This window comes from Ursus arctos, unplaced genomic scaffold (assembly GCF_023065955.2).
Source record: "Ursus arctos isolate Adak ecotype North America unplaced genomic scaffold, UrsArc2.0 scaffold_4, whole genome shotgun sequence".
Classification (NCBI taxonomy): domain Eukaryota; kingdom Metazoa; phylum Chordata; class Mammalia; order Carnivora; family Ursidae; genus Ursus; species Ursus arctos.
In genome coordinates, this window is record NW_026623056.1 from 73,315,392 (window position 1) to 73,338,245 (window position 22,854).

General features: G+C 32.0%; 1 protein-coding gene across 2 annotated transcripts in view; it reads left to right on the forward strand.

Moving 5' to 3' along the window:
* Positions 1-22,854, forward strand: part of NCAM2 (neural cell adhesion molecule 2) — a 496,037-nt gene that overhangs the window by 457,847 nt on the left and 15,336 nt on the right. Inside the window, exon 16 of one of the 2 annotated variants that reach the window (XM_057306777.1) lies at positions 3,682-5,775. The exons of the other annotated variant lie outside the window; for it this stretch is intronic. Coding sequence (XP_057162760.1) covers positions 3,682-3,788 — 107 coding nt within the window. The 3' untranslated portion in view covers positions 3,789-5,775. Of the gene's footprint in view, positions 1-3,681; positions 5,776-22,854 lie in introns of those variants that run through there. 2 annotated transcript variants of the gene reach the window in all.

The following is a 22,854-nucleotide window of genomic DNA, read 5'->3' on the forward strand; positions in this document are numbered from 1 at the left end:
AAAAGAGGTCCTAGAGGCAATAAGAAATCATTTGAAGCAGGGACATTATATGAATAGATAGGCATTACAGATGGATTAATCTTGCTCATACGGGTAAAAGGAAGAGATGGATGAATAGGAACACATGAAAAAAAGTGATAGCAGTAGAAAAAAGAAAACCATGAATAAATTCTGGACACAGTGTAGATGTAGGTTAACCTTACATGTGTCACAGATTGAATTCAGTTGTTACTGATGACTTTTGAGTTTCTTGCTTGGATAGTTGGAACACTGTTGGCATCGTCTCTCAGGATGAAGAATTTGAGGAGCCCGTTTTGGAGAATAGGATCAAACATAAGATTGGCTTGGTGATTCTTAAGTTTGAAATATCAAGTAGTGGTTATATGTGTGCGTGTTAAGATGAGAAGACAGTCATAGATTGGAAACATACACTATGATGTTAACATTAACAGGTGAATGGTATCAGAAGCCTGGGTGAGGATAAAATTACACAATGAGTAATGCCTATGTTCTGTGAAAAGGAGTCAACGTCTGAAATACTCATGGATGTCTCCCTGGTACTTAGAAGGGTGATTGGCACAGCATAGATGTTCAAGGAGTACTTCTTGGGTAACTGAGTAGGGGAGGAAGAACTGAGTCCCAAGGAACTAAGATATTATACAGAAAGAGGAAACCACAGCAGCACTCCCCACCCCATGAGACGAAGGTGTTGTAGAGTTCCTGGAACAACCGAAGACTCTAATATCTTGGAAGTTAAGAGAGAGGCATCTTTCAAGAAGAAAAGCTATAAATCTCATTTGGCCACTTCAGATGCTGCTGAGAGGTCAACGGAACTCAATCGAAAGAGATGTGAAGTGTCCTTCATACATACAATTTTGCTGAAGTGGCTGAGAGAGAAATTAGGTAGGAGTGGGCTGAGGAATTTATGTGAGGTGAGGAGGTTTAGACTCTATGTTTATTTAATGCTTTTAAGAAGGTTTGCTATGAAGGTGAGCAGAGTTTAAAAAAAAAAAAAGTATCAGAAGGCCTTTTAGGATGAAAAAAGGTGGAGCGTGTTTCACAGCTGATGAAGGGGATCATGCAGTCAGGAAGCCAGAAAAAGCTGTCGGAGAAGGTAGGGAAAAGAATTCCTCCCCTCTAAACTGCGCCGCTGTTACAAAGCGATAGCAGCTTCATGGTAAAGGGGAAAGAAGAAGAAAAGATTAATTTATCTATAAAAATGTCACAAAATAATGTCTAATTAACATTAGCCATGGACTCAAATCCTGAATCCACTGGCTGCTAAACCCTCCTGGAAAGCCACATTAAAGACATGCCTTTATAGTTTAAGAGCTGTTCGGTTTCTCTCTGGAAGGTTTCTTGGGGCAATTTTAAAGGCTGTGACAGGTGCTGGTGAATTTGGGAGACTTTACGCCCACAATATCCTATAGAGTTAAAATTATGTATCGGTAAAATAAGGAAAATAATCTGCATATGCCTTCATCAAAATTATTCTTGTATGATTTCTTATTCCATCTCAAAGTAAATACTATAAATTCAAACTCGTATCTGAAATAAGTTATCTATAATAAACTAGCAGACCTTAAGTCTTTTTTTAATGTTTTAGAAGATGTGAACTTTACAAGTCAATTTAGTTCTAATTCATTTTTGGTATCCTGCATTGTAAACTGTCTAAATAAGTTTATAGCCTTTGGAATTTGAAAAGTCATTGCTTATGTGCATTCAATATATTTAACCCTTTGTAAGCAATAGGCTAAATATAGAGTACATGTATTTGTTGGACTGAAGAACTATTTTTTTAACAATATGCTCACCTTACATTCATATATAATATATTACACTGACAATAATGGCTTTTCTATATGTATTTAGTGGATACCACACTTCTCTGTAGTTTATTATTCTAATTTAAAAAGTACTTTTGTGATGAGTAATATTTTCTCATTTCTAGTTATTAAACATGTGTTTACTTTGAAAGATGTGTTTCTTGTTTTACTTAGAACTAAAATACAAAATCATAATCCTATTCTCTTTTGGAATATTCATACAGCATAATGCCATCTCATTTTATTTATAAACAATGAGAATATTGAATAGTTAGGACAAATTAATTCTTATGAAATGATTACAAATCTATGGAACAAGAGTGTGATAAAATGACATTTATGGACTTGTTTTGTAATCTCTATAGCTAAAAATACTACTTCCATGGATTGAATCATAAGCTAATGTTTTAGAAATCCTTGATGATAAATAATTTTATTTTGAAAAACATTTCCCATCTTTTTTTTGGGGGGGGGTATGACAGGTTTAATAATGTTTGTTTTAACCAAAAACAAAGGACCTTTTTTTCTCTTAGTAATTGTTTCCTTTTTCTGCTTTCATTACTATGAATTGAAAACATGTCTAATTTTAATATTATCAATATAATTTGCTCACAAAAAATTCCATTAATACTTTGTTAAGATCTGATGATAAAACAATTCTACCGTCTGAATTCAAGCATGGAATACATCTATAAGAGTTCCTCAAATTTAAGAAGCTAAGAAAGAAATTATATAAACCGCCACCACTAAATATGTTGTTAAAAATTTTTAGATTTTTTATTTTTGTATCTTCATGGTCATTTTGATTATACTTCTAGTGAACTGTAGAGTAAAATTATTTTGACAGCACTCCGTCTAGTTCCAAACAATGCTAGTATACCCTTAGAGTTCTGAATAACCCAACATGAACAAGAAACAATATATTCAATTTGCATGGCAAATACTAAAATGTCTTCCTAAAGTTAAATTTATGATCTGTTCAGAATATGAATAAGAGAAATTCTAAAACAACAGTGAAACTGAAGTTCAGTTAATAGGAAAGAACTTCATTTTAACTATCTGGAAATCCCAGTCAAAGCTAAATGTTAATACTATACCCAAAGCAATATTTCTTTGAATTTAACACATAATGAAAAAGTAAACCTATTTTTTCATGATCTTTTGTTCTCGAAGTTATTTTTAAAGAGGTACGATGACATATGTCTAGACTTTGCCTTTGGTTGGTTGGGTCAGGTCTCCTTACTTCTATTCTTATTGGCAAATTTTCATTGTGTGAATATGTAATTCTCACTGATGTTTCTTGGTAGTTTATTCACTATTGAAAATATAACTACTTTTATTAAGTATTTCTTCTAAGATATGATGGCAACGGAAAGTACTATCCGTAAACATTGCAGAATATGATGAGCTCATATTTACAGTAGCAATGTGAAGTTACCAGTAGCACAGTGAAAGAAGGCAGGTGCCTTCTCACTTATAAGTTGTATCTTCATTTGAGAATAATTAAGATGCTTACATTTAAAGAATCGATGACAGAACTACTGTCTGATTTATGTGAAATAAACATTATTAGTATTGAATATCAATATTGAGGCTCAGCTATGATTTTAATACGTGTGATAACTATTTAGAAATGTTCTATACAGATTTTAGCCATTCTATGTCTTGTATCAAAGTAATTTTTTGTAGGTAATTTGTAATGGCTCTGTGTAAATCTTGCATTAATTATTTTCTTTTTTTTCTTTCCTACTGTCACTTTTTTCTTTTTCTTTACTTTCATGTTTGTAACCCTACTCTATTCTTCCTTAATTATTTTATTCTTATTCTATTTTCAAAAACGATTTCCGTCACGCAGATAAATGCTGTGAAGCGAATAAAGGCGAAAATGGAAGCCAGTCATGGCAGCTGAATGCTGCTGGGTTTTCTTTCATTATAGCCATAAGTTTGTCTTGGATGTTTTAATGTTGTTGTTACATGATATTTCTTTTTATGCCCTGCAAATTTACAAGGCTAATCTGAAATTATGAAAAAAAATTTTCTTTGTCCAACTAATCATGCATGTATCTTCACCCATGAACAATTAGCCTATTTTCCCTTCCCCAATTTGTCAACCTTTAAAGTAGATAATTTGTCAGAAAATCACTGAAAGAAAGAGAACCAGGATTGTTTCTTCCAGGACACAGTTCACTGCATAATTTGCTTCATTCTAAAGTTTCCTTTAATTTCTGAAGTTGACCTTGTTAAATATCATGTCACTTTTACTTGGAACGTAAGCATTTGCTGCATCTGATCTTCTTTCATTTGATTATTTTGCAAATATAATTCAATATCCATGACCATACATTGTATAATTAGTAATTTTATTATGTAGAATTGTGGATCTTTAAATTGGTTTTAATTGTTACTCTTTTAAATGTAAATTTCTAACTTTATGGACGTTTATAAAATTTCATAGCATTTACCATTTATATAAAACGTAAACCCTATAACTTTTATTATACTAGATGTGTATCCCTATTGTGCTGCCTATTTTCCTCTTACTAACCTAAAATGTCATAAGGAATAATAGTGAAAGAATTTCTTCTTTTAAATTTGAACACCAATTTTAAAATACCCATTTTTCATTTACTGAAAATATCTCTCTGCAATTGTCCCAAAGTAAATAATTAATTAAGTTTGAATGTGTTTAAAAAATTGCACCCTGTTCACTGGATATGGACTGTGCTGTGAGCTGACATCAGCTACTGTTAGCTACTTCTTGTGAGAAGATGAAATTGAGATGAGAAGGAGGTGTTACTACATTCTGTTTTTCAGAGGAGGCTGGATTTGAGGGAGTATCATGAGTAATGATTTCAGTTTTGACATTTTCATTCGTTGTAAAATGAGAAAAGTGTTCTGTGCTTTTCACTCCCAACCACACTCTAGCAAATGATTCTTACTACTCATTCAGGACAATTAGAAAGCAATCAGGTTTACATATATCACTAGAGTGACCATACTTATATGGTAAATCAAATTATTGGGCGCTAGGCTTTAAGAGTCACTCATCAGAAACTATTTATTTTGCTGCATGAAAGTATTCTCTTACTCTTAAAAAAAAAAAAAAGCTACAGGATCCTATTATGTAAGATCTAATGCTGGACTTCTCTTTAGTAATCTGTCTTCTTTATCTTTTCTAAACTCTGCTGTGCCCTGCTGTCCTTCTTTGCTCTGACCTAGCAACGGACCTTTAGAATGCAGAAGTAACCCATCCACAGATTAAACACACTTCTACTTCCTTCCCCTTTCCTCTCCTGAGAAAGGGATTTCCAGACTTATGCAATATGGAAATCTAACCTGCTTATGCAGAATGTTGTTTTTAAAATCACCATAGCAAGGGCGCCTGGGTGGCTCAGTTGGTTAAGCATCTCCCTTTGGCTCAGGTTATGATCCTGGGGTCTTGGGATTGAGCCCCACATCAGGCATCGTGTTCAGTGGGGAGTCTGCTGCTTCTTCTCACTCCCCACTCGTGCTGTCTCTCTCTCTCAAAGAAAGAAATAAAACAAAACAAAATAAAATAAAATAAAGTCACCGTAGCCAAATTTTTTTAATTAAAGAACTAATTATAAGTGCATATTATGTTCCAGGATATCTGTATTTGGAGAAGATATGTAGACGTGTTGGTTACTAATATGTAGAAAGTGCTGGGAAAGTAAAGAGTTCCAATAACTCTTCCAGGAACAATTTTTCCTGTTCACTATAACCTGAACTGGATCTTTCCAATAAGACAAATGTTTCCACAAGACTCGTGTAGAAATTATTTTGACATAGTATATGATAGCAAAATACTTTTGTGGAGAACATGGAATATGTATTTCATACGATAACATAGTTGACTTTTTTAAATTTGATATTCTATGACTCCATGCCACCAACAGTGATATGAAGAATACTCAAAGTCAGGTTTACATGGTACCTAAAGCGATATTTTGACACTTGAGAAAATAATCTAAAATTAAAATTTGATCATCTTACAGAATTATTTACATTTAATAAATTCTTCATTGTTTTTATAAACATTTAAGTACAGATCAAGTTTTTAATCCTGAAATTAATAAGCAATCTATCACTTGACCAAATACTTATGCTTAGAAGAATGGTTATTTTGCAGTTCCGAGAAATGCATAAATTCTTGAAAATAGAACGTTAGAATCTTAAAATACAGGTTCTGTGCTTTGGTTTATTTCTACAAGAGAGAGGAAAGCACAAAACTCTGAACAGTACAGCTATAACATTTCAATAAATGAGACCTTAGAGATTATAAATTACCTTCTCAGATTTAAAAAAAATCTTAATAATATGTAAGTGTTGCTAAATTATCTTTATTATCTGAGTTTTAGTTTTGTAATTGCAACCATGTAATCTGACAGTGCTTTGTAGTCTAATATCCATCTATAGGTCTGAACGAATGTGATTGTTGGTAAGCAAAACATAAAAATGCAACTTATTTTAAGTCTCTCCCTCATATCATCCAATGAGTTTTTTCATCCAGTAGATTCTTAATTAAAATCCTGTGTCTGAAATGTAAGTGAGTTTCATGTTCGTCATTACATGTAATGTGTCTGTGTCTACTGATATGTATATCATATCTCCAAATGTTAAATCATTCCAGAATTTGTTTTGAACGTAGTCTACCAGTGATTAAGTTAGGCTGATGTGCTTGTGGATAATTGCTGCATCTGTATGTGGAGACCAGGATTAATTTTTTGTATAAACATGGATATCTCATTTTTTACTCCTCCCTGCTTTTGCCTGGTCTGTCTTCTTTTCTCCTTTTATTATTTAGTCTTAGTGGTTTCTTACTCCAAACCAAACTCCATAATTATTCGTCAGATCACTATAAGGCTCACCGATATCATGTGCCAGATGTGCCAACAGACTATGCCTTGGAGGTAGCAGTAAATTCTTTTCTAGGAAACTTTTTCTTGTATAGAAGAATCATACATCAATTGCCATTTTTCATCCTCTCTCCTCATATTAGTCATTGGGAATAAGTACATTTTATAAATGCTACACTCATCCTATTTTCAAAAACTTGACACAAACGAACATAAATGCATTCCTTTGTGGTTGACATGGACAAAATTAAAATGGCTTATGGCTTATTTTTTAAAATTTATTTCCCTTTTTTCCTTAGCTTACAGTATTTTAAGTGTTTCAAAAAATTATTAGACATTGGATTAACAGTTTATGTATATAATTTCAGTTGGACATATAAAATGAATACATGCACAAATAATTTAATTGCAATGGTTTTTACTGTTTAACTATACAGAAGGTTTTTTTAAAATTAAGAATTCAAAATACAAGCATGTACAGTAGTTCATAGGCTATACAATTTGGGTCAGTTTGGAAGCCATTACAATTTAACTCAAATATTTTCCATATAAGAATGGCCACTTATCATATTTAATTTAAAACTGAAATAAGGAAAACTATATAGTAGTTTCAACTTTGTACAGTTGGATTTGTGATTATTCAGTTATATTCAACAAAATAGAGTGGGCAAGAGGTAATTAATCTTTTTTGGGTCAGGATGAACTCTTACATATCTGAAAAGTATCATATTTATTAATATGGTTTACCTACCCTAGGAATGGAAAAATAAATTTTAAAATTACAAATTATTTTAGTGATTTAAGATAGATATTTATATGACCAATACAATCATTAAGTATGTTTGGGTCTAGTTTTCAAGAATAGTTAGTTCTTGTTACCTATAACAATACTTTAAGCTTGAAGTAATTAAGAAATCTCTCTAGTCATGTAAAATTATCTGAAAATTTCCCCCTCTTTGTTTTTGATTATGATATTAGCAGCATTAAGAGCTTTAAATAGTGTGTTACAATACTACCTAAATTAAATGTTATTTATAATTTTCTTTAGCCCTTATGTATTATAATTTTACTTATTGAATAAAGATATAAGATAATGAAGGTCATATCTAAATGTGTCATTTTATGTATTTTATTATGGCTCAGATCTGTGAGGCATAATGTAATATCCTTTAAATAACCTTTGAATAGTTACAAATTAAGTAGGTTTTCTCTCATTTTGGCTTCCTTCCTTCCTTCCTTTCTTTCCTCCCTCCCTCCCTCCTTTCTTCCTCCCTTCCTCCCTCTCTCTTTCCCTTCTTTCCTTCCTTCCTTCCTTCCTTCCTTCCTTCCTTCCTTCCTTCCTTCCTTCCTTCCAATTCATTCTTTGTAATATTCTCCCTCCCTCCCTCTCTCTTACATTCCCTTTTATTTCTCCTCTTTGTCTCTCTTGCCCTGTTGTTCTCTCTCTCTCTCTCCACCCCCTCCATGTTTCCTTCCCTCCCCCTCAGTTTCTGTCCATGAATAAACAGGGTTTATTTTTTTCTACTCCTTTTCCATTAATCACTGGTAAATCTCAAAGTATTAGCATTTGTGCTATGGATATATGTCATAAAACCTTCAGAAAGACTAATGCATTGAATGGGTAGCTCAAATTTGCATATTTCAAATTATTGGAGATACAAATATTCTACAACTAGCCCTTGAAAATATTTCAATGTGAACTGAAATTGGTAAAAATTCCACTTCCAAACCAGCTGATTAGGTCATAAAAAATAAAGAGAATTATTTAATCACTATTAATACTTGATAGTTTATCTTAGAATTCAGAAGGTCTCACCACAGTAAATTTTAGGACCTAGCTAAAGAAAAAAAAAAAATCTTTCTAACATCTCATTAACCTGATCTCTTCTGTATTACCATCTACATTGGTAGAGTTAACATTTAGAATTAACATTTTTTTAACTTTTGCATATAAAGCAGTAGTATCATCTCTTTTAATTTATTGTACTTAAAAACTTGATGAAATACCTAAAGGTTGTAATAGTATATTAAGCAACATCTCAACTTTTATCTAAGGCAAAAAAAATTCAGTAACCTTAAATCTAATTTAATTGTCTTGAAATAAGACAGAGATAGGGATGTAATAACCAATGTTGGGTTTTCCAAATACCTTTGGTTTTATTACCTTATGTAAGATGAACCAGATAAAGATTTTCTGGTAGTAAACCATTTTTCTTCTATGGCTATTAATTAATTTCAAAGCCTAAATTGAAAGCATTAAAACAGCTGAGGAAAACACGTATGTTCAAGAGTTCTCTTATATATCTGTGCTGATCTAAACTGCAACGGGTGTCCTTATGGCTTTGTTGGTAGACTGTTATTTTACCTAATTTTTAAAGATAGGTTGATTCAAGTAGAAACAAATTTCATTTTAAGTGTGAACTAACTGAATGTATATTTAGGTATGAAGTTTCTTAATTTGTGTATGTTCAAGTTAAATTAAGTTATTCTATATCATTCCATTTTAACTAATAAAAATATAAAGTTACACATTTACAAGCATTGCATAATATTAAGAGATAGCACCTTTTTCTTAATTATACCACATTTATTTTTATTCTGTATGTGTACTAAATGGGCACTATGAAATAAATCTCATAGTTAATCTTTTTTTTTAATGCAAGCAGTTAAAAATTACTGTTTTAAGTAACCTTCATGATTCATGAGCTTCTTTAAGAATATTTTTATCTCACATCTTACACTGATTTTATGTATAACACTTGTGTTTTAAAGTGACTATTTCTGATCATTTTAATTGCCTTTGTTTTCATCATAGCTTATTTTCTTGAAAAAAAAATGTATGTTATAAATGTATTGTCTTCAGTATCATCTCTTATTTAAAACCCCCAACATAATATCCAGCACTATGTGTAATCCTATGCATGTGTTTCATAGTATATTAAATGTCATTTTATTTTCTGTACCTCTGTGTCTTCATTGTTGTAATAAAGAAAACTGAGGAAAAGCTTTGTTATATGTGTTTTCTTTATTACTGGTACAAATCTTTTCTGTCCTTGTTGTGTGTTTTCATTCCTAACTTGATCAAATCCAATATCGCAGTGTAATAAACATATAGTCATTGAGTGACTTCTATTTTGAGACAAATAATACATCATCAGTAGACTCAGATTGCAAAAATAATTTAGAAACACTGCTAAATACCGTTTCTTTCATAGTAAACTAGTTACAGAGTCGTCTTAGAAACTTCAATGACTAGTAGGAGATCAAAATAATCAGATACTATCTTAATAAAATACAAGACTATAGTTAATAATTTTAATAATGCAAGCATTGTTAGGTAGTTTCCTTTGCTAGCAAAAGCTTATAAAGGCAGAAGTAAATGCTTAAAGAGATTTTTCAAATCTCTTTGGTTAATGTAGTACTATAATTCAGTTTAAGCACCATGAGAATAAAGTTGTAGAAAATTCCTAAGGTTCTCTGCTCATCTACAGCCAAGGTATGAAACAAAAATGGCTTTGGTTCTATTTCTTAATGTGTACTGTGTCACATGCTGTGTGGAACATTTCATCCACTTCTCATAAAGTCCCTCTGAAGTAAATATCATTTCTCCCATATTTGAGAGGAGAATAATGAGGCCTAAAGAAGTTGGATAATTTACGTAGAGTCACAATTAGCATCCAGGTCCAGCGCGCTTAATAAAATATATTTCTCTTTTTGTTTTAGTACTAGACCTGGGTTCAAACAATACGTCTTTAATATGGACATTATTCAGTTAGTTTTTATAAAGTAAAAAATTGCTGGCTTAGATATGAATACATATTTCTCTTATGTAAATGCAGTCAAGTGCTGCATTGCCAGATAAAAATGAAATAGTATAGAAATTACAAAGGAGAAGAAGTTCATTTTCAAGATTTGCATTATTTTAAGGCACACTTAATCATTCTTATTCCACAACAGCCCACCCTCAAATGTATATCTTTATATATATATATATATACATATATATATGTATATATATATATATATATATCCCCGATTAGAACATATTTGTATACGTTTCAAAATGAAAATTTTAATGTAATATCTGTATTTTGTTAAAATTTTTATACTTCTTTCAATTGATTCAACAGTTATAGAAGTTTTGTACATTGGGAGAGAAAGAAAGTTATGTTTTCTTTGTTGTTCTTGTTCTTGTTTTTCCTGAAACCCCTTGACAATGAGATGGCATCAAATGGGAAGTATCTGGGAATTGTTGGACATTTTTATAGTGACCATCACCGTAACTTTACATTACTCGATTAGCTTTTCATTACTTTATTATTTGGGGTCACTGGGAAAAAGCTAAAGAGATTTGAGGAAATTTAGTCTAATATCCTAATCAATACTATTATCTTATTATGTCAGCAAACTGAGGATCAGAGAAGCCTAATGACTAGTCATTGACTCAGTATTCCTATCTTTGTTTTATCAAATTACACTGAATCACAGATGGCATAACTCAATCCCTAGTCCATAACTTATATGGTCCTGTGTCTTTGACCTAGTTCCTTTGATTTCTTCTTGATTGCCTCATGAAAAATCAATGTGGCTCAGGAAAGGCCACATATTAACCCACCGCAGTTCCTTCAATCACGGTACTTCATGGTACTTCAACAATTCAGCTTGTTACCTTTTTCACTTAAACTCCTACCCAGAGCTGCTTTCCCATGATCAATGTAATACACTCACACTCAGTTCACAACCCTAAAAGGATATCAAATTAAATGTAATCACTCTATGATTTGTACACATTTTCTGAAAACTATAAAATGACTTTTTTACATTGTTCATAGACATAGGTCATTTTCTAGTAATATGAAGTAATATTTTTACATACTATCTAATAAAAACTAAACTAGATGGTTTCATATCAGCATCTGTCCTTTTCATTTTAAGAAATCAATAAACGGCTTCAAATCAGAATTTGCATAGTGGCTATCTGCTTCCTTCTCTACTGATTTCTCATTTATTATTATAAAGAGAAATAATTAAAATATTTTAAAATTCATATTATAATAAATATAAGCTATTTTTTTCCTGCTCAGATAAGGTTAACAAAAGTAAAAATCAGCTCTTCAAACTAGCATTTCTGCTTTGATGAAGGCATGAACTACAACTTCCAGTTTGCTCTTGTTTCTATATAATTTCACAAAGGCTAAACTGGATATGTATGTTACGTGGAAGGCTAAATGCAAAACTCTCTGATGTTCTTGAAAAATGATAAGAAAAATATTCTGCTTCGCAGTTTATGGGTGAAAAACAGAAAAAATATGGTGGGGGTTTTTATATACTAGCCTGAGACTTACTGTGCCATCAAATTGTCAGTCATGAAGGAAAGTTTGTTTCAGGGAATAGAAATATTTCTCTGCACCAGGGTCTGGTCTGGTTCATTGGTGGGTCCCATCACACCAAAACAGGAAGCTACAAATGTTTCAGACTTTCCTGTGTGTCAGTCATCGTGTACCATGTCATTTTTTTTTAATTATTAAAGAACGTTAAAGATTATTTATTAAATTTATAGACATTCCCAGTCAATCTAGGCAAGTTAGCCATTTCTTGGAAGATTTTAAAGATATGATTCTGTATTTTTTTTCATTCTTAGATAGACTTTACTTTCTAGAGAAGTTTCAGGTTCACGCCAAAATTGAGAGGAATGTACAGAATTCCCATATACTGCCTACCCCAATACATGTATGGCTTCCCCCATTATCAACATGGAGAGTGGTACATTTGTTACAAGTGACAACCAACTGACACCATTGACATCATTTTTACCCAGAGTCCAAAGTTTGTGTTAGGATTTATTCTTGATGTTGTACATTATATGGGTTTTGATAAATGCATAACGAAATATACCCACCATTAAAGTATTTTACAAAGTAGTTTTACTGCCCTAAAAATCCTCTGTGTTCTGCCTATTTATCCCTCCTTCTCTCTTAACTCCTGGCAACCACTAATCTTTTTTACAGTCTCTACAGCTTTTCCTTCTCCATCATGTCATATGATTGGAATCATACAGTACATAGCTTTTTCACATTGGCTTCTTTCACTTAGTAACGTGCTTTGAAGTTTCGTTCATGTTTTTTCATGATGTGATGGCTCATTTCTTTTTAGCATTGAATAATATTCCATTGTCTGCATGTACCACAGTTTATCCATTCACCCAGGGTAGGGTATCTTAGATGTATTTTTAAATATATTGAAAATCTGCACTTCTATTTTAAGAGTTGAAGTATACTATACAAGATATTATTTAGATGCACTATGTAATAATATAAATTATAAGTGGTCTTATGTGTTTAGATGTTTAATTTTAAAAATGTAACTGGGTTTTTTTTATATAACCCAAATGAAGAAATTGAAGTCTCTAAGACCCAATATAGAGAGTGTCTAAAACTGGAAATTTTTCAAAACCTAATGTTATAAATTCCTTGGAAAATAATACCATCCATATATTTTTTCATATGTTTTCATTTATTGTCATATATTTATAAAATTCAAAGGTATGTATATTTAATAATTTCATAATAGATTAAACAGTTTGGAATTTCAATTATAAAATATTAATTGTAATTTCATCCTTAATGGGTGAGATTCATTTTTGTAACATAGTCTTTAAGAAAACAGGTATTTTTTTATAATCATTTTTTATTATGTTATGTTAGTCACCATACAGTATAAGAAAAAAGGTATTTTCGGGGCACCTGGGTGTTACAGTTGGTAGAGCATTCAACTCTTGATTTTGTTCCAGGTCCTGATCTCGGGGTCTTGAGATCGGGCCCCATGCGGGGCTCTGCACTCAGCAGGGAGTCTGCTGGTCCCCCCCTCTCTGCTCCCTCCCATGTGCATTCTCTCTTTCTCAAATAAATAAATAAACAAAATCTTTTTAAAAAAAGAAAAGAAAAAGAAAGGTATTTGGTATTTGTGCCAAGAATTCCATTTTCTACATATGGAACAGCCTTTTAATATTAACAGAAAAAATGAATTTGGCCAGTTAATGGTTAAACCAAGGAACTAAAATTTAAATTATTCAGTTTTTAACACTGGCTAATGTTTGTTTTGGTCACATTCATTCTAATCCAAGATTTTTTTCTATAAGCCAGTAAAAACCTTCATTATCTTATGAGAAATACCTAAATCACCTTCACCAAAGAAAACTGAATACATAGGATTTAAACTGCATATGGAGAAAGTATAGAGTTAGTGAGACAAGAATAAATTTCAAAAGTAGCAGTTGGAATAAATATGACATATAAAATATTTTATATCTCTTTCACTTTTTTTTGGAATGGTCAATGGCTTCCATTCAAGCCCACTTAGCAATTTGAAATGTCCGTGTAGTTAAGAGCATAGGGTATTCCATTATGTAAGGACTTCAGATATTTTACAATCTCTCATGTTTTATTGTTGCACCAGATTTGTGACAACACTTACAAATATTCATTTCTAAAGTTTTCAGTTATTTGAAACATTTATCAAAAAAGCGTATCTATTAGTGTTTACCCCACTATTTTTTTCAAAATTAGCACATCTTATTCCTTTAATACCTTTTCTTATGTTAAATATATTATTTTAACTTTTTCTGAGAATGTGACAGGTTTCCATTAACACTCCCATAGAAGAATAATTTTATATTTTGGAGTGTTCATTTTTACAGGAATTATTCTCAAAAGATAAATTCTAAAACCTTAAGGGGAATTGTGTAGATTAAGAAAAGGGGGGGTAACTGGGTAACTCAGTCAGGTAAGCATCTGCCTTCGGCTCAGGTCATGATCCCAAGGTCCTGGGATCCAGCCCCACATTGGGCCCCTGCTCAGCGGGGAGTCTGCTTCTCCCTCTCTCTCTGCCTGCTGCTCTGCCTGTTTGTGCTCTGTCGCTATCAAATGAAGAAATAAAATCTTAAAAAAAAAAAAGTGTGATGGTGATGAGCCACTTGCAATGTCATTCCATTTAAAAGTATACAGAATAATTATACATAATTGTAAATGTATATTATGTAAATGATAACATTATTTTCTCTTATACAGTGTCTATTTTTTAAATATATTAATGGACACTACTTATCTAATGTTGATTCAATCCCTAATCACATGTTCTAGGCTGAGTCAACTATTTCCTCGCTGCTTCAGACCAAGCAGAGATTGACAAGCCTGGGTGCATTATGGAAACGGGCATGCAATAGGAGAGAGGGAAGCCTGGACAGACATTCCAAGCCATAGCCCAGGCCTCCACTAGTCCCCCCCCCCCCCCCCCCCCGCAACAGGTTCTACTTCCCTGTCTATGTATCTCTAAGAATCCTCTACCATCTTTTGGGAAAAGATCACACTTTTGAGGTTTTGGTGGTGGTGGTGGTGGTGGTTGTCGATTTTGTTTTGGGTGATATATTTGTTTATCTATTCAGTTGCAGGGTCTATTCTTTTTAACTTCATCATTTTTATCACTTAACTCCAACCTACACCAATTGTCCTCAATATCTTACCTCTAATATTTGTAGATCTATGCTAATTTCAAAACATACCATTTATTTTCATACATCTCCATGTTTGGTCACAGCATGTTCTGACTGAAATAGACTCCTCTCATCACACAGGAAGCTTCTGATTCTTCAGTACCTTTCAAACACTCTCTTCTTTATCATGTCTTACCTGACATTAACTACTAACTTATATGCTTTTCCCACCTATCTGCTCAGGCCACATTAATTTTTACCACTAGTAAAGCAATCAGTTGCACTGCATTTCAGTTTCTAAGTTACATGTCTTATTCAGCTCTCCCAATTCATAAGAGTCCCGAGAGAGAGTCTTTTGCCTTTCTCATATTTTATCTTCACAACTGCTTGATAAACTTGTTTAATAACATTGTGCTAAAATGAAGGATGATCATGTATTTTTGCCCAATTTATCCTTGGGCACAATTATTTCTGTGCTATCAAAAGACTAGAAAATATTTTGAAAAGTTAGTTAATTTATGACTCTGCCTTTGTAAACAAGCATATATAGGAAAAGACATTATTAGGAAAATGTGTAGAGTTTTATAATTAGAAATACCCTTTATATAATATACATGTTTACAATTCCCTTCCCATTACCAAACCAAATATCCTCAATTAGCTAATTGACTTGCCCCAAATCAGATAATCAACATAAATGAGTAAATAGATAAATAAGGTCTGGTTTATCTGTGCTGCCCTCTTAACCTACCTTCTCCCAAATAATACTTCCTAATAGGGAGAAGTGATTTGAACGGGAATTCTGGATTATCATTGAGTTTATATGTATATATATGTAAAAAGTAATTATAAATGTAAAAAAATAGTTATATATGTAAAAAATAGTTATATATGTAAAGAACATTTTGACATAAGAATCAAAATAACTAAAGAATGGAGACACAGTGGCAAGAAATAGGTGATATAAAATACAGTCTTCTCCCTTCCCCCAAAAAATTTGGTAGTAAGCAAGAAGCCATCTACGTCAATGTTTTTTAACTGAGTATACCTAGAAAAAACATGACTACCTTATTAAAATATACTGAAATAGCTTGCGGATTTAAAACTCATACAAATAACAACAGTAGGCTATGTTAATGTATTTGAATAATGCTGAAAAATTATTGATGAATTTTACTTATAATATTTAAAAACCGAAAAATTTTCAGGGAGACCTGGGTGGCAAAGTCGGTTAAGCATCCAACTCTTGGTTTCAGCTCAGGTCACGATCTCAGGGTCATGAGATCGAGTTCTGCATTGGGCTCCACGCTCAGCATGGAATCTGCATGGGTTTCTCTCTCCCTTTCCCACTGCTCTTCCTCCTCCCCCCACATGCTCTCTCCCTCTCTCTCTAAAATGAATAAATAAATCTTTTTTTTTTAATCTGAAAATTTCAACCTTTAAACTAATGTGTGGATCCACAAATAGTATTATCAAGGATTACCAAGTTCATCTCTGACATGAACTTTTATAATTTGTTTTTAGATTATTGAAAGAGCTCCAGTAAACTCAATACATGTCCCTTTAATGCACAGCAAATTTTGTGTGATTCTAAAAACTAAAAATCTGTCAGAATGGTCACAATATACTTATAAATAGTGCAACTTCATACAATTGTATACTCCCTTCATGATTGTAACTTTTGATTTTTTATGTATTTTTTAAGATTTTAAATTTTAAAGTCTCAAGATTCCTTTCCCAAAATGGAATCCCTTATAAAAGACTCTGCAGTTTTCTTTTCACTGGTAACAACAGTCTTTCACAGCCATCACAGATATTACTAGCATTACGTACTTTTTATCTTTACATTGTTCATTGAAAACCTCATGCCTGAAAATTCATGTTGCACCCACAGAGTTTTCATTCAGCTGGTTCAGTAAGCACTTAAATATCTGAATAATATGAACTTGAGTGAACTTAAAAAGTCGCTAATAAGTGCATTTTGTCAGGACGCTGAATGATGTAAATGCTTTCATTATCTCATGAATACTAGAAGCTGTCCAAGAGGGAACCAAGATATGAGAGAGAAAAGATTAGAACACAAAAGAGGTACAGTCTTTATTTTAGGGAGGAGGTTTTGATTCACTTAGCAATAATCTGTTGAAAGTTTCCATCTTCTTTTTTATTTCAGTGAAGGCAAATGTGTCTAAGATGCACAAAATAACCATAACAACAAAAGAAACAATAACAATAGCAACAACAAAAGAATCTAATGGTGAGGTAAGGAAGGCAGGTGAATTACAGGAGCATACAAAAAAAAGAATATGTTCTATCCCAAATGAGGCAAAAGTCAGTTTCTTCTATCAGAGACATTAAGAGAATTTTTAGTTAATTCTTTTGCTTTCATTTATTTAACATCACTCTTACAAAGCTCAGGAAAGATTTTGACATACAGAAGTATGGGAATGACCAGAAAGATAACTTGCTATATGAATAATGAACAAATGAAAAAGGAATGATATTTAACCATGTTGAGCTCTAGTCACAGTGAAATGCACATCTAAAGCCAGAAGAATGAAAATGACCTTAAACCTTAGACCTTAATAAAGACAGTTTATCAGAAACAACAATAAAAAACCACTTGTGAAATGTAAATATGTATTTACAATTATATTTATGTATCACAGTTCATAAATGTTAGCAATATTCAAATGTTTAAGCTTCTAAAATCTAGGAAGGTTTTGGGTAAAAGAGAAATTCTATTTTTTTAAAAGAAAATACTATAAACAACAAAAATAAGAAGTTACTACAAAGTGAACATAGAGTAATAAGTATAACAAATGAAATAATAATGCATTTGTGCAGTTCTTTGAATTATTAAACTGTTTTCACAATATGAATCTCAAAGAATATTTTAGCTAGGATACATGAGAATTATTACATGCATTTTATCAATAATGAAACAATAAAATTGTAATTATGATTTAGTTATATCTAATTGCAGCGTGGGAGCCACAAAATGTATAAATAATATGTTGCATTGCATTGTAGCTATCAAAGTATAAATATATTATAAAATATTACCTGTTTATACTTTAAGGGATAAACATATATGTTAAGAGGGTACACTCCATTTTTTTTCTGGGTGTATGGGGAAGCAATAAAAAAAGTAGCTTAGAGGTGAGGAAGAATATAAAATCCAATTATAGTTGCTCTTAAGTTTGCAATTTGATTTTTAAATTTTTTAAATTAATGGAAAATGGTATTTTTAATCCTCCTTGCTGATGCAATTTGTAATGATATTCTCCTTCTTTCTAATTAATACAGTTAAAGGGGTACTAACCAGATATTGGAAACTTCAAAAGTCCAAGCCCTTGTTTCAAACAGGGAAGTTAAATATGAATCAAAATGGAATGGATCCATCCATTCAGGGATGAACACCGGGCACCATAAATGCAGGAGGCCATGGTCATGACCCAGAAGAGAAATGTGGTATTTGGAGAAATGGAAATAGTGTGACCTTGTGCTCAGATTGCTAATATCAGTGGTTTTAACACTTCCCTCTTTAATAGTGAATTTTATAATATTTAATAAATCAAAGCTTACTTTTATTTGTGATTCAGGTCACCAAGGTGACCTGAAAGTCATGTTTTTTCAAATATTTAAAAACAGATATTTGGATGATTTTTTTCTAAATACCTAAAATATATAAATATCGCATTTACACATGCCTGATTCCCCATTTAGTTTAGCTGAGAGAAGACTTAATCAAGTCCAAAGACAAATTTCACATGATTTAGGTTCTGTTTAGTAGGTCGGGATTCCCAGTAGGGAGTAGAAAGTCTTGTAAATGCGTAATAAGCCATTTCTCTACACAACTCCACAGATTGGAGAATATTATTTTCTTTCTTGAAAAGTGGGTTATGTCAAGAAATGTAAAGGCTGCAGCTTTGTCCACACTGGGAGAATGTTGTGATTAGACTTTATTTTCAATATCCTCATCATTTTTGAAATTGCAAAGGCTTATTAAAATTTGTAGAACTTTTTAAAAAATTATTATTTTGTTGAAACAGTCTAGACCCTTGTCTCATTTCTATACTTTTACTCTTCCTGCTACACCTTTTTACTCTTTGTTAATTTGGGGATCCTAGGAGAAAATCACAAAACATAAATTTAAGATAATTCCCAATTCTGTAAGTGACAGGTGATTTTTGAAAACAGCTTGTCTAACAACACAATGAGAAACTGTGTGAAATCCTTAGGGATGGTAGTTGGTCTCTAAATTAGTGCAATGTCTTTTTTTTTAAGGATGTATTACCCTAGAGCGTGCCTTCTATAATCCAAGATTACCATGATTCTGGGGAAAGCCCTTACTATTAACCATATGCCCTTGTTAATATAAAATCTTACTCTTTTGTTCTTTGGTTGTATTATTTGGAACTTGATGAATGAAATTAAATTTTAGGAACTTGTGCTTCGTAAGTAGAAAAGGACTTAAAAGGATGTATAAACCTAAAGATTTATGTTAATTTTTTTTAGCTCAATTTTAGTACATATCAGGAAGCCCATCTACTTCTACGCTAATTAGGCAGGTACTCAATGAAGGTTTGTGAAGCATAAATGGTTTGGTAGTCCTCTTTTTTCTTTTTCCTTTTTTTTTCTTTTTTTAACTATGCAGCCACAAAGTCTTGAGATGATCAGATGTCTGATTTTAAAGTAGCTGATCATTGTGGCTTCGGTGGAGCCCAGCTGCAGAGAGTTACCTGCTTCACCTCTTTTCACGGAGGGCACATATATGTAAACAGGTGTATAGATTTACACCTAGATTTTCCATAGATCAATTGATGTTTGAAAGTCTGTTACTCTGAGGAAGATGAAGGAAGAACATATAAGCAGGAGACAAGTATACCTACTGCGATTTTGGCGGGTATAGTACCTAGCAATGTTATGAGAAACACCAAAAGGTTTCTGAATGTCTTCTTGTCTTTCATACACTGTTTACTTACTGATATTTAAGAATATCTTTTATGGAAATAGCTACTGCTATTCTGGGAGCAAAAATGAAATCTCCATTATTAAATTAAAAAAAAAAAACAACTTTTTTTCTTTGTGTCTTTATTACTTTTCCAAGTCCTGAAAGTCATTCCCAGTCTACTTGGAGAAGATGATACGTACACACAGAAAATAGTTAAATAAAATACCAAACCATTTAAGGAGTCAAAAAGCAAGTCTAGTTTTATGAATAGAGTGTACTGGTGTTTGAAAACCTAGTATTATTAAATGTAATAAATTTCATGGAAATTAATTCAGTGTTTATTTGTGAATTAACTTCTACAACAGAAACGTGAAGACATGCATGTGACAAATTTAAAATGAAGGGTTTTTTTTTTCTTATTTTAATGCTTTGATTTTATGTGTTTATTTCAGTTAGGATGTGATTACATAAAGGTCTGCGGACTTGTATTGATTCAGCTTGCCAACTTCTAAATTTCATGGGATGGAAGGTCAGGTGGGAGGGAAGTTATAGAAATTCAGTCAGTCTGATTCTCCTATTTGCTTTCAATAATAAAATATATACCAAAAAATAGATGTTTGAACTTTAAAATTCCTAAATTATTTATTCTTATTAAATTCTAATATAAAATGCCCCTTTTCAAAGAACAATACAAAATGATCACTAAAAAGAGAGCTAATAGCAAGAATACATAAACAAATGATTTATATTGTTGTACGTCATTTAAATAGTTGCTTCTCCTCTAGCAGTGTAGGGAAAAATGGACATTTTTCTGTAAGAAAATTACACATTTTAATGTATTTACTATGTTATTCCTCTCTTGTTTATTTGATGATGAATATACAATGTAAATCTAACACAGGTATAAACAATATAAAAGCTAATGACTTAGGCCGCTGTATCCTCTGGACCTCAGTTTCCTTATCTGTAAAGTAGAGCTCTTAACATTGTTTTCCTATGTAATGGACTTGTAAAAGCTATCATAAAATATCATATATTATAAAGCACATGTGCAAATATCCTGGAAAGCTAAAAAGTTGAACTTAAAATCCTTTAAATGATTGCTGTGTTCAGTTTCAATTAGTTCAATAATTAAGACTGAACTTAAAAAGAAAGTGTTTTCTGCGTGTTACTGTAAAAATAAATCATTGTTAGTCCTCAAATCCTAGTGATGTAATTTTACATGTGGTCATGATTTTGTTTGTGAAAAAACCAAAGACAAATGAGTAAACTTCCCCACCAGAGTAAATAGGTGGCAGAAAAAATAAAAATAAAACATTAGAAAATTTGGCTTTCATAGTTATTACAGCCTAATTTCATGGAATGTGAGATAATATTAGCATTTAAATACATTCTTAAGCCAATTTTAAAAACCCCATAACTTTCAAAGGAAAACTAAATATCTATTACATGAATCTACTTGCTATATATCCTATCCTCTGCAATGACAAGAAATATTTGGTTTTCCATAAAAATAACTTCAAGTAACCTTCAACATTTATAATCATGAGTTTAAAAGGTATAATTTTGTTAGAAAACAAATAATAGCTATTTTAACATCAATATTCCTTTACCATAAGGTGCTTTGCAAATATAATGTTTCTAAGAGCTTTTCTAAAGATGGAAATGAAACAGATCAATATACTGGTTTAATGCTAAAAAGGTCACAAATAAAATATTTATCATTTAAAAGCTAACTAGCTAAACCTAAGTAAAAAAAAATGACTTTATTCTCAAGAGAATAATCAGTGTTTAATAAGAGATAGTGTCCCACCTTACGGTGCTGATGAAGGAAATATGTTTCTAGACTAGTTTAACTTTAGATGGTCTATTTTTTCCACCAAAACCTCATTTCCCTAAAATTTTACAGTAGCAAAATAATAATAGTAGTAGCAGTAATAATAATAATAATAATAATAAATATTGCCAATACTTGTTAAATTTTTACTCTGTACTGGGCAATAAGTGCTAGAGGTGTTAAGTACATTATTATAATTAAATTTATACTTGCTGGGGCACAAGTTTGTCGGTTCAGTACTTGAAGAATTCTCACCCGCAACTTCACAGGGATTCTGTAGAAGTACCTCCATGTTCTAGCACAGGTGAACCACAAAGTCGCCTGGGGAAAGTGCCAGGAACCATGTCACGGATAGAATGATTTTTTTATATAGCATGCATTTCCTGGGGGAAAAAAAGATAAAATAAGTATAGATGTGAGGCTCAGTCATTCGGTAGAAAAATCTGCTGGGATTCAGACAGGTATGTCATCGTTCAGCACCAGCTTGTTGATTTAAAATAAAAAGAGTTATATCGATTCCTTTAGCTCACAATCTCTTCAAGTCATTATTAAAATATTACACTGAATTTTAAAAATATAACTTAGAAAAACTTCATTTTACATATGTGCTTTTTCCAGAAGTGGTTTTCTCCAAACCAAGTCTGCATCTGTCCCTGTCACTTGCATTACACACCTCTTACGAATTTAGATGGCATTATGATGCTGAGTAATAAATGCATTTATCATTGCAAAGGATAAGTATAATTTTATAATGTTATCTAAGCAAATGTTAACGTAATTGGGTTAAGAATCATTTTGAGGGGCGCCTGGGTGGCACAGCGGTTAAGCGTCTGCCTTCGGCTCAGGGCGTGATCCCGGCGTTCTGGGATCGA